The 13,070-nt window shown below is 40.0% G+C and overlaps 1 protein-coding gene across 1 annotated transcript in view; it reads right to left on the reverse strand.

The window, feature by feature from the left end:
- Positions 1-262: 262 nt before the first annotated feature.
- LOC124008336 (tumor necrosis factor ligand superfamily member 10-like) overlaps positions 263-13,070 on the reverse strand; it is an 85,408-nt gene continuing 72,600 nt past the window's right edge. The window contains exons 5-6 of the mRNA XM_046319504.1: positions 1,940-2,103; positions 263-640 (exon numbers count right to left, since the gene is read on the reverse strand). Coding sequence (XP_046175460.1) covers positions 350-640; positions 1,940-2,103 — 455 coding nt within the window. The 3' untranslated portion in view covers positions 263-349. The remainder of the gene's footprint in view (positions 641-1,939; positions 2,104-13,070) is intronic.

Raw genomic sequence — 13,070 nt, forward strand, 5'->3', positions numbered from 1 at the left:
ATCCCCCATTCCTCACCCTGGCAGTGTCCTGAACCTGTCCTGTCCTCCTCTCCTTTCACCCCGTCCCCCCCCCCCATTCCTCACCCTGGCAGTGTCCTGAACCTGTCCTCCCCATTCCCCCATTCCTCACCCTGGCAGTGTCCTGAACCTGTCCCCCCCATTCCTCACCCTGGCAGTGTCCTGAACCTGTCCCCCCCACCCCCATTCCTCACCCTGGCAGTGTCCTGAACCTGTCCTCCCCCCCCCCATTCCTCACCCTGGCAGTGTCCTGAACCTGTCCTCCCCTCCTCTCCTTTTTATCCCACCCCCCTCTTCTGGTGGTTTCCCACCCTCTCGTTTCCATCCATCTTTACAGGTCCAGACGGAATGCCCCAAAATAACTTGATGAATCCTCCGCATGGACCATGGAGGGGGACGAGACAGAGACAAAGAGTTCATCCCCGGCCCTGAGCTCAAACAGCCCTCCCTGGTACACAGAGTGGAGGGCGTACTCCGCGTCTGGGGCCCAGCACTTGGTTCCTACACCCTTCAGCAGCTGGATGGGTCTCAGGTAGGACGTCTTCTTGTATACACACTGGACCAGCTGGTGACTGGTTGTATGTTGGTCCCCTTCATTAAGGGATGGGTAGCGGAAGTACACCTGGGGATGGATGGAGGGAGGGATGGATGGAGGGAGAGAGAAAGAGAGAGAGTGGGAGGAACAAATAGAGAGGGAGACAGAGAGGGAGGCAGGGAGGGAGGGAGTAATGGAGGGAGGAGGCAGGCAGGGAGGGAGGGAGTAATGGAGGGAGGAGGCAGGCAGGGAGGGAGGGAGTAATGGAGGGAGGAGGCAGGCAGGGAGGGAGTAATTGAGGGAGGAGGCAGGCAGGGAGGGAGGGCGTAATGGAGGGAGGAGGCAGGGAGGGAGTAATGGAGGGAGGAGGCAGTCAGGGAGGGAGAGAGTAATGGAGGGAGGAGGCAGGCAGGGAGAGAGTAATGGAGGGAGGCAGGCAGGCAGGCAGGGAGAGAGTAATGGAGGGAGGAGGCAGGCAGGCAGGGAGGGAGGGCGTAATGGAGGGAGGAGGCAGGCAGGGAGGGAGGGAGTAATGGAGAGAGGAGGCAGGCAGGGAGGGAGGGAGTAATGGAGGAAGGAGACAGGCAGGGAGGGAGGGAGGGAGGGAGGGAGGGGGAGTAATGGAGGGAGGAGGCAGGCAGGCAGGGAGGGAGTAATGGAGGGAGGAGGCAGGCAGGCAGGGAGGGAGGGAGTAATGGAGGAAGGAGACAGGCAGGGAGGGAGGGAGGGAGGGAGGGAGTAATGGAGGGAGGAGGCAGGCAGGCAGGGAGGGAGGGAGTAATGGAGGAAGGAGACAGGCAGGGAGGGAGGGAGTAATGGAGGGAGGAGGCCGTCAGTGAGGGAGGGAGGAGGCAGGCAGGCAGGGAGGGAGGGAGTAATGGAGGAATGAGGCAGGCAGGGAGGGAAGGAGTAATGGAGGGAGAAGGCAGGCACGGAGGGAGGGAGTAATGGAGGGAGGAGGCAGGCAGAGAGGGAGGGAGTAATGGAGGGAGGAGGCAGGCAGGGAGAAGGTAGGCAGAGAGGGAGGAGGCAGGCAGGGAGGGAGGGAGTAATGGAGGGAGGAGGCAGGCAGGGAGGGAGGCAGACAGGGAGGGAGGGATAGCGGTACAGAGAGAAAGGAGAGGTAGAGATTAATTGAATGGTACTTGATTGATGTCTAGAAGGGAAATTGCTTTGTCACAGGCTTGTATGAACATCCAAAACATGTATTAGAAGTCATGAAAATAACATTTTAAGGGCTAAATTCAATCCGTAGCGCTGAAGACGAGCACTACAGAGCGATAGAAATGTAAAGGCCATGTTCCCGTGTCAGTGGAGACGTATACACTGTATTCACCTATACATTTCAACCCTGCTATAGCTCTGAGTCTGAAAACATTAGCCTACCTGTGAGTACAGGTAGTACCGCCCATCCTGGGGCACACGCAGCCTCCCATTGGCTAAGGTCATGTTGTGAAGATGGGCTCCAAAGCTCTGATTGGCCCAGGAACGGATGGCGTGGCGACATGATTGGTGGAGGTCAGGCTGGGGGGTGTGGTACGAAGGAGACCCTGTTGAGGGAGGGAGAGCATGACAGATGGAGAGAGAGAGTGAGAGAGAGAGAGAGAGAGAGAGAGAGAGAGAGAGAGAGAGAGAGAGAGACAGAGTTTGAGAGACAGAGTTTGAGAGACAGAGGGAGAGAGACAGAGGGAGAGAGACAGAGGGAGAGAGACAGAGGGAGAGAGACAGAGGGAGAGAGAGACAGAGGGAGAGAGACAGAGAGGGAGAGAGACAGAGAGGGAGAGAGACAGAGAGGGAGAGAGACAGAGAGACAGAGAGAGACAGAGAGAGACAGAGAGAGAGACAGAGACAGAGGGAGAGAGAGAGACAGAGGGAGAGAGAGAGACAGAGGGAGAGAGAGAGACAGAGGGAGAGAGAGAGACAGAGGGAGAGAGAGACAGAGGGAGAGAGAGAGACAGAGGGAGAGAGAGAGACAGAGAGACAGAGGGAGAGGGAGACAGAGGGAGAGAGAGACAGAGGGAGAGAGAGACAGAGGGAGAGAGAGACAGAGGGAGAGAGAGACAGAGGGAGAGAGAGAGAGAGACAGAGGGAGAGAGAGAGAGAGACAGAGGGAGAGAGAGAGACAGAGGGAGAGACAGAGAGAGAGAGAGAGAGAGAGAGAGAGAGAGAGAGAGAGAGAGAGAGAGAGAGAGAGAGAGAGAGAGAGAGAGAGACAGACAGACAGAGGGAGAGAGAGAGACAGAGAGAGAGGGAGAGAGAGACAGAGGGAGAGAGAGAGACAGAGGGAGAGAGAGAGACAGAGAGGTGACAAATGGAGAACAGAGACAGAGTTGTGTGTGGGAGGAATAAAGGGGAAGGGGGAGAGGTGGAGGGAAGAAGAAACATGGGCAGCGGGAGAGACAAAGATGAGAAAATGAAGGGAGGGAGAGAAGGAAGGAGAGGTAGAAAATAAAGGAGCACGGGAGGGTTAAGCAAACAGTCACATTCCAGCAGGAAGATCAATATCAAATAAGCATGGGCATGTTTCTCAAATGGCGCGCTATTTCCAATGTAGTGCACTACTTTTGACTAGAGGCCAATTGGTTCTGGTTAAAAGTAGTGCACTACATAGGGAATAGGGCGCCATTCAGGACAAAAATGTGTCTTTAATTTGAACAAACTGATTCCTAATGTTCATATTAGTTTAACCACACACACACACACACACACACACACACACACACACACACACACACACACACACACACACACACACACACACACACACACACACACACACACACACACACACACACACACACACACACACACACACACACACACACACACACACACACACACACGAAGAGCAGATATCCTCTGGTGGAAGTTCCAGAATGTTCTATTCTCTCATATATCCAGTATTCTCTCATATATCCAGTATTCTCTCTTCGTATCCAGTATTCTCTCTCATATATCCAGTATTCTCTCTTCGTATCCAGTATTCTCTCTCATATATCCAGTATTCTCTCATATATCCGGTATTCTCTCATATATCCAGTATTCTCTCTTCGTATCCAGTATTCTCTCATATATCCAGTATTCTCTCTCATATATCCAGTATTCTCTCTCATATATCCAGTATTCTCTCATATATCCAGTATTCTCTCTCATATATCCAGTATTCTCTCTCATATATCCAGTATTCTCTCTCATATATCCAGTATTCTCTCATATATCCAGTATTCTCTCTCATATATCCAGTATTCTCTCTCATATATCCAGTATTCTCTCTCATATATCCAGTATTCTCTCATATATCCAGTATTCTCTCTCATATATCCAGTATTCTCTCTCATATATCCAGTATTCTCTCATATATCCAGTATTCTCTCTCATATATCCAGTATTCTCTCTCATATATCCAGTATTCTCTCATATATCCAGTATTCTCTCTCATATATCCAGTATTCTCTCTCATATATCCAGTATTCTCTCTCATATATCCAGTATTCTCTCTCATATATCCAGTATTCTCTCTCATATATCCAGTATTCTCTCTCATATATCCAGTATTCTCTCTCATATATCCAGTATTCTCTCTCATATATCCAGTATTCTCTCTCATATATCCAGTATTCTCTCATATATCCAGTATTCTCTCTCATATATCCAGTAGTCTCTCTTCGTATCCAGTATTCTCTCATATATCCAGTATTCTCTCTCATATATCCAGTATTCTCTCATATATCCAGTATTCTCTCTCATATATCCAGTATTCTCTCTCATATATCCAGTATTCTCTCTCATATATCCAGTATTCTCTCTCATATATCCGGTATTCTCTCTCATATATCCGGTATTCTCTCTCATATATCCGGTATTCTCTCATATATCCAGTATTCTCTCTCATATATCCAGTATTCTCTCTCATATATCCAGTATTCTCTCTCATATATCCGGTATTCTCTCTCATATATCCAGTATTCTCTCTCATATATCCGGTATTCTCTCATATATCCAGTATTCTCTCTCATATATCCAGTATTCTCTCTCATATATCCAGTAGTCTCTCTTCGTATCCAGTATTCTCTCATATATCCAGTATTCTCTCTTCGTATCCAGTATTCTCTCATATATCCAGTATTCTCTCTCATATATCCAGTATTCTCTCTCATATATCCAGTATTCTCTCATATATCCAGTATTCTCTCTCATATATCCAGTAGTCTCTCTTCGTATCCAGTATTCTCTCATATATCCAGTATTCTCTCTCATATATCCAGTATTCTCTCATATATCCAGTATTCTCTCTCATATATCCAGTAGTCTCTCTTCGTATCCAGTATTCTCTCATATATCCAGTATTCTCTCTCATATATCCAGTATTCTCTCATATATCCAGTATTCTCTCTTCGTATCCAGTATTCTCTCTCATATATCCAGTATTCTCTCTCATATATCCAGTATTCTCTCTCATATATCCAGTATTCTCTCTCATATATCCAGTAGTCTCTCTTCGTATCCAGTATTCTCTCATATATCCAGTATTCTCTCATATATCCAGTATTCTCTCTCATATATCCGGTATTCTCTCATATATCCAGTATTCTCTCTCATATATCCAGTATTCTCTCTCATATATCCAGTAGTCTCTCTTCGTATCCAGTATTCTCTCATATATCCAGTATTCTCTCATATATCCAGTATTCTCTCTCATATATCCAGTATTCTCTCATATATCCGGTATTCTCTCATATATCCAGTATTCTCTCATATATCCAGTATTCTCTCTCATATATCCAGTATTCTCTCTCATATATCCGGTATTCTCTCTCATATATCCAGTATTCTCTCTCATATATCCGGTATTCTCTCTCATATATCCAGTATTCTCTCTCATATATCCGGTATTCTCTCATATATCCAGTATTCTCTCATATATCCAGTATTCTCTCTTCGTATCCAGTATTCTCTCATATATCCAGTATTCTCTCATATATCCAGTATTCTCTCTCATATATCCAGTATTCTCTCATATATCCAGTATTCTCTCTTCGTATCCAGTATTCTCTCTCATATATCCAGTATTCTCTCTCATATATCCAGTATTCTCTCATATATCCAGTATTCTCTCTCATATATCCAGTATTCTCTCTCATATATCCAGTATTCTCTCTCATATATCCAGTATTCTCTCTTCGTATCCAGTATTCTCTCTCATATATCCAGTATTCTCTCTTCGTATCCAGTATTCTCTCTCATATATCCAGTATTCTCTCATATATCCAGTATTCTCTCATATATCCAGTATTCTCTCATATATCCAGTATTCTCTCTCATATATCCAGTATTCTCTCTCATATATCCAGTATTCTCTCTCATATATCCAGTATTCTCTCATATATCCAGTATTCTCTCTCATATATCCAGTATTCTCTCTCATATATCCAGTATTCTCTCTTCGTATCCAGTATTCTCTCTCATATATCCAGTATTCTCTCATATATCCAGTATTCTCTCATATATCCAGTATTCTCTCATATATCCAGTATTCTCTCATATATCCAGTATTCTCTCTCATATATCCAGTATTCTCTCATATATCCAGTATTCTCTCTCATATATCCAGTATTCTCTCTCATATATCCAGTATTCTCTCTCATATATCCAGTATTCTCTCTCATATATCCAGTATTCTCTCTTCGTAACCAGTATTCTCTCATATATCCAGTATTCTCTCATATATCCAGTATTCTCTCTCATATATCCAGTATTCTCTCTCATATATCCAGTATTCTCTCTCATATATCCAGTATTCTCTCTTCGTATCCAGTATTCTCTCTCATATATCCAGTATTCTCTCTCATATATCCAGTATTCTCTCTCATATATCCAGTATTCTCTCATATATCCAGTATTCTCTCTCATATATCCAGTATTCTCTCTTCGTATCCAGTATTCTCTCTCATATATCCAGTATTCTCTCTCATATATCCAGTATTCTCTCTCATATATCCAGTATTCTCTCTCATATATCCAGTATTCTCTCATATATCCAGTATTCTCTCATATATCCAGTATTCTCTCATATATCCAGTATTCTCTCTTCGTATCCAGTATTCTCTCTCATATATCCAGTATTCTCTCATATATCCAGTATTCTCTCTTCATATCCAGTATTCTCTCTCATATATCCAGTATTCTCTCTCATATATCCAGTATTCTCTCTCATATATCCAGTATTCTCTCTTCGTATCCAGTATTCTCTCTTCGTATCCAGTATTCTCTCTCATATATCCAGTATTCTCTCTCATATATCCAGTATTCTCTCATATATCCAGTATTCTCTCTCATATATCCAGTATTCTCTCTCATATATCCAGTATTCTCTCTCATATATCCAGTATTCTCTCTCATATATCCAGTATTCTCTCTCATATATCCAGTATTCTCTCTCATATATCCAGTATTCTCTCTCATATATCCAGTATTCTCTCTCATATATCCAGTATTCTCTCTCATATATCCAGTATTCTCTCTCATATATCCAGTATTCTCTCTCATATATCCAGTATTCTCTCTCATATATCCAGTATTCTCTCTCATATATCCAGTATTCTCTCTCATATATCCAGTATTCTCTCTCATATATCCAGTATTCTCTCATATATCCAGTATTCTCTCTCATATATCCAGTATTCTCTCATATATCCAGTATTCTCTCTCATATATCCAGTATTCTCTCTCATATATCCGGTATTCTCTCTCATATATCCAGTATTCTCTCTCATATATCCAGTATTCTCTCTCATATATCCAGTATTCTCTCATATATCCAGTATTCTCTCATATATCCAGTATTCTCTCTCATATATCCAGTATTCTCTCTTCGTATCCAGTATTCTCTCATATATCCAGTATTCTCTCTTCGTATCCAGTATTCTCTCATATATCCAGTATTCTCTCATATATCCAGTATTCTCTCTCATATATCCAGTATTCTCTCTTCGTATCCAGTATTCTCTCTCATATATCCAGTATTCTCTCTTCGTATCCAGTATTCTCTCTCATATATCCAGTATTCTCTCATATATCCAGTATTCTCTCTCATATATCCAGTATTCTCTCATATATCCAGTATTCTCTCATATATCCAGTATTCTCTCTCATATATCCAGTATTCTCTCTCATATATCCAGTATTCTCTCATATATCCAGTATTCTCTCTCATATATCCAGTATTCTCTCTTCGTATCCAGTATTCTCTCATATATCCAGTATTCTCTCTCATATATCCAGTATTCTCTCATATATCCAGTATTCTCTCTCATATATCCAGTATTCTCTCTCATATATCCGGTATTCTCTCTCATATATCCAGTATTCTCTCTCATATATCCAGTATTCTCTCTCATATATCCAGTATTCTCTCATATATCCAGTATTCTCTCATATATCCAGTATTCTCTCTCATATATCCAGTATTCTCTCTTCGTATCCAGTATTCTCTCATATATCCAGTATTCTCTCTTCGTATCCAGTATTCTCTCATATATCCAGTATTCTCTCATATATCCAGTATTCTCTCTCATATATCCAGTATTCTCTCATATATCCAGTATTCTCTCTTCGTATCCAGTATTCTCTCTCATATATCCAGTATTCTCTCTTCGTATCCAGTATTCTCTCTCATATATCCAGTATTCTCTCATATATCCAGTATTCTCTCATATATCCAGTATTCTCTCATATATCCAGTATTCTCTCATATATCCAGTATTCTCTCATATATCCAGTATTCTCTCTCATATATCCAGTATTCTCTCATATATCCAGTATTCTCTCATATATCCAGTATTCTCTCTCATATATCCAGTATTCTCTCTCATATATCCAGTATTCTCTCATATATCCAGTATTCTCTCTCATATATCCAGTATTCTCTCTTCGTATCCAGTATTCTCTCATATATCCAGTATTCTCTCATATATCCAGTATTCTCTCATATATCCAGTATTCTCTCTCATATATCCAGTATTCTCTCTTCGTATCCAGTATTCTCTCATATATCCAGTATTCTCTCATATATCCAGTATTCTCTCATATATCCAGTATTCTCTCATATATCCAGTATTCTCTCATATATCCAGTATTCTCTCTCATATATCCGGTATTCTCTCTCATATATCCAGTATTCTCTCTCATATATCCAGTATTCTCTCTTCGTATCCAGTATTCTCTCATATATCCAGTATTCTCTCATATATCCAGTATTCTCTCATATATCCAGTATTCTCTCTCATATATCCAGTATTCTCTCTCATATATCCAGTATTCTCTCATATATCCAGTATTCTCTCATATATCCAGTATTCTCTCATATATCCAGTATTCTCTCTCATATATCCAGTATTCTCTCTTCGTATCCAGTATTCTCTCATATATCCAGTATTCTCTCATATATCCAGTATTCTCTCATATATCCAGTATTCTCTCATATATCCAGTATTCTCTCATATATCCAGTATTCTCTCATATATCCAGTATTCTCTCATATATCCAGTATTCTCTCTCATATATCCGGTATTCTCTCTCATATATCCAGTATTCTCTCATATATCCAGTATTCTCTCATATATCCAGTATTCTCTCTCATATATCCGGTATTCTCTCTCATATATCCAGTATTCTCTCTCATATATCCGGTATTCTCTCTCATATATCCAGTATTCTCTCTCATATATCCAGTATTCTCTCTCATATATCCAGTATTCTCTCTCATATATCCAGTATTCTCTCTTCGTATCCAGTATTCTCTCTCATATATCCAGTATTCTCTCTCATATATCCAGTATTCTCTCTCATATATCCGGTATTCTCTCTCATATATCCATTATTCTCTCTCATATATCCAGTATTCTCTCATATATCCAGTATTCTCTCTTCGTATTCAGTATTCTCTCTTCGTATCCGGTATTCTCTCATATATCCATTATTCTCTCTTCGTATCCAGTATTCTCTCTCATATATCCAGTATTCTCTCTTCGTATCCAGTATTCTCTCTCATATATCCGGTATTCTCTCTCATATATCCGGTATTCTCTCTCATATATCCGGTATTCTCTCTCATATATCCATTATTCTCTCTCATATATCCAGTATTCTCTCATATATCCAGTATTCTCTCTTCGTATTCAGTATTCTCTCTTCGTATCCGGTATTCTCTCTCATATATCCAGTATTCTCTCATATATCCAGTATTCTCTCTTCGTATTCAGTATTCTCTCTTCGTATCCAGTATTCTCTCTCATATATCCATTATTCTCTCTCATATATCCAGTATTCTCTCTCATATATCCAGTATTCTCTCTTCGTATCCAGTATTCTCTCTTCGTATCCAGTAGTCTCTCTTCGTATCCAGTATTCTCTCTTCGTATCCAGTATTCTCTCTTCGTATCCAGTATTCTCTCTTCGTATCCAGAATTCTCTCTTCGTATCCAGTAGTCTCTCTTCATATCCAGTATTCTCTCTTCGTATCCAGTATTCTCTCTTCATATCCAGTATTCTCTCTTCGTATCCAGAATTCTCTCTTCGTATCCAGTAGTCTCTCTTCGTATCCAGTATTCTCTCTTCATATCCAGTATTCTCTCTTCGTATCCAGTATTCTCTTTTCGTAACCAGTATTCTCTCTTCGTATCCAGTATTCTCTCTTCGTATCCAGTATTCTCTCTTCGTATCCATTATTCTCTCTTCGTATCCAGTATTCTCTCTTCATATCCAGTATTCTCTCTTCATATCCAGTATTCTCTCTTCATATCCAGTATTCTCTCATATATCCAGTATTCTCTTTTCGTATCCATTATTCTCTCTTCGTATCCATTATTCTCTCTTCGTATCCAGTATTCTCTCTTCGTATCCAATATTCTCTCTTCGAATCCAGTAGTCTCTCTTCGTAACCAGTATTCTCTCTTCATATCCAGTATTCTCTCTTCGTATCCAGTATTCTCTCTTCATTTCCAGTATTCTCTCTTCGTATCCGGTATTCTCTCTCATATATCCAGTATTCTCTCATATATCCAGTATTCTCTCTTCATATCCAGTATTCTCTCTTCATTTCCAGTATTCTCTCATATATCCAGTATTCTCTCTTCGTATCCAGTATTCTCTCTTCGTATCCAGTATTCTCTCTTCGTATCCAGTATTCTCTCTTCGTATCCAGTAGTCTCTCTTCATATCCAGTATTCTCTCTTCGTATCCAGTATTCTCTCTTCGTATCCAGTATTCTCTCATATATCCAGTATTCTCTCATATATCCAGTATTCTCTCTTCGTATCCAGTATTCTCTCTTCGTATCCAGTAGTCTCTCTTCGTATCCAGTATTCTCTCTTCGTATCCAGTATTCTCTCATATATCCAGTATTCTCTCTTCGTATCCAGTATTCTCTCTCATATATCCAGTATTCTCTCATATATCCAGTATTCTCTCTTCGTATCCAGTATTCTCTCTCATATATCCAGTATTCTCTCATATATCCAGTATTCTCTCTTCGTATCCAGTATTCTCTCTTCGTATCCAGTATTCTCTCTCATATATCCAGTATTCTCTCTCATATATCCAGTATTCTCTCATATATCCAGTATTCTCTCATATATCCAGTATTCTCTCTCATATATCCGGTATTCTCTCTCATATATCCGGTATTCTCTCTTCGTAACCAGTATTCTCTCTCATATATCCAGTATTCTCTCTCATATATCCAGTATTCTCTCTCATATATCCAGTATTCTCTCTCATATATCCAGTATTCTCTCTCATATATCCAGTATTCTCTCATATATCCAGTATTCTCTCTTCGTATCCAGTATTCTCTCTCATATATCCAGTATTCTCTCATATATCCAGTATTCTCTCTCATATATCCAGTATTCTCTCTCATATATCCAGTATTCTCTCATATATCCAGTATTCTCTCTCATATATCCAGTATTCTCTCTCATATATCCAGTATTCTCTCATATATCCAGTATTCTCTCTTCGTATCCAGTATTCTCTCTCATATATCCAGTATTCTCTCTCATATATCCAGTATTCTCTCTCATATATCCAGTATTCTCTCTCATATATCCAGTATTCTCTCATATATCCAGTATTCTCTCTCATATATCCAGTATTCTCTCATATATCCAGTATTCTCTCATATATCCAGTATTCTCTCTTCGTATCCAGTATTCTCTCTCATATATCCAGTATTCTCTCATATATCCAGTATTCTCTCATATATCCAGTATTCTCTCTCATATATCCAGTATTCTCTCTCATATATCCAGTATTCTCTCTTCGTATCCAGTATTCTCTCTCATATATCCAGTATTCTCTCATATATCCAGTATTCTCTCTCATATATCCAGTATTCTCTCTCATATATCCAGTATTCTCTCTTCGTATCCAGTATTCTCTCTCATATATCCAGTATTCTCTCTCATATATCCAGTATTCTCTCATATATCCAGTATTCTCTCTTCGTATCCAGTATTCTCTCTCATATATCCAGTATTCTCTCTCATATATCCAGTATTCTCTCATATATCCAGTATTCTCTCTCATATATCCAGTATTCTCTCATATATCCAGTATTCTCTCTCATATATCCAGTATTCTCTCTTCGTATCCAGTATTCTCTCTTCGTATCCAGTAGTCTCTCTTCGTATCCAGTATTCTCTCTTCGTATCCAGTATTCTCTCTTCGTATCCAGTATTCTCTCTTCGTATCCAGTATTCTCTCTCATATATCCAGTATTCTCTCTCATATATCCGGTATTCTCTCATATATCCAGTATTCTCTCTCATATATCCAGTATTCTCTCTCATATATCCAGTATTCTCTCTCATATATCCAGTATTCTCTCATATATCCAGTATTCTCTCATATATCCAGTATTCTCTCTCATATATCCAGTATTCTCTCTCATATATCCAGTATTCTCTCTCATATATCCAGTATTCTCTCATATATCCAGTATTCTCTCTTCGTATCCAGTATTCTCTCTCATATATCCAGTATTCTCTCTCATATATCCAGTATTCTCTCATATATCCAGTATTCTCTCTTCATATCCAGTATTCTCTCATATATCCAGTATTCTCTCTCATATATCCAGTATTCTCTCATATATCCAGTATTCTCTCTCATATATCCAGTATTCTCTCTCATATATCCAGTATTCTCTCTCATATATCCAGTATTCTCTCATATATCCAGTATTCTCTCTCATATATCCAGTATTCTCTCTCATATATCCAGTATTCTCTCTTCTATCCAGTATTCCTCAGTATTCTCTCATATATCCAGTATTCTCTCATATATCCAGTATTCTCTCTCATATATCCAGTATTCTCTCATATATCCAGTATTCTCTCATATATCCAGTATTCTCATATATCCAGTATTCTCTCATATATCCAGTATTCTCTCATATATCCAGTATTCTCTCATATATCCAGTATTCTCTCTCATATCCAGTATTCTCTCTCATATA

This window comes from Oncorhynchus gorbuscha, linkage group LG21 (assembly GCF_021184085.1).
Source record: "Oncorhynchus gorbuscha isolate QuinsamMale2020 ecotype Even-year linkage group LG21, OgorEven_v1.0, whole genome shotgun sequence".
NCBI lineage: Eukaryota > Metazoa > Chordata > Actinopteri > Salmoniformes > Salmonidae > Oncorhynchus > Oncorhynchus gorbuscha.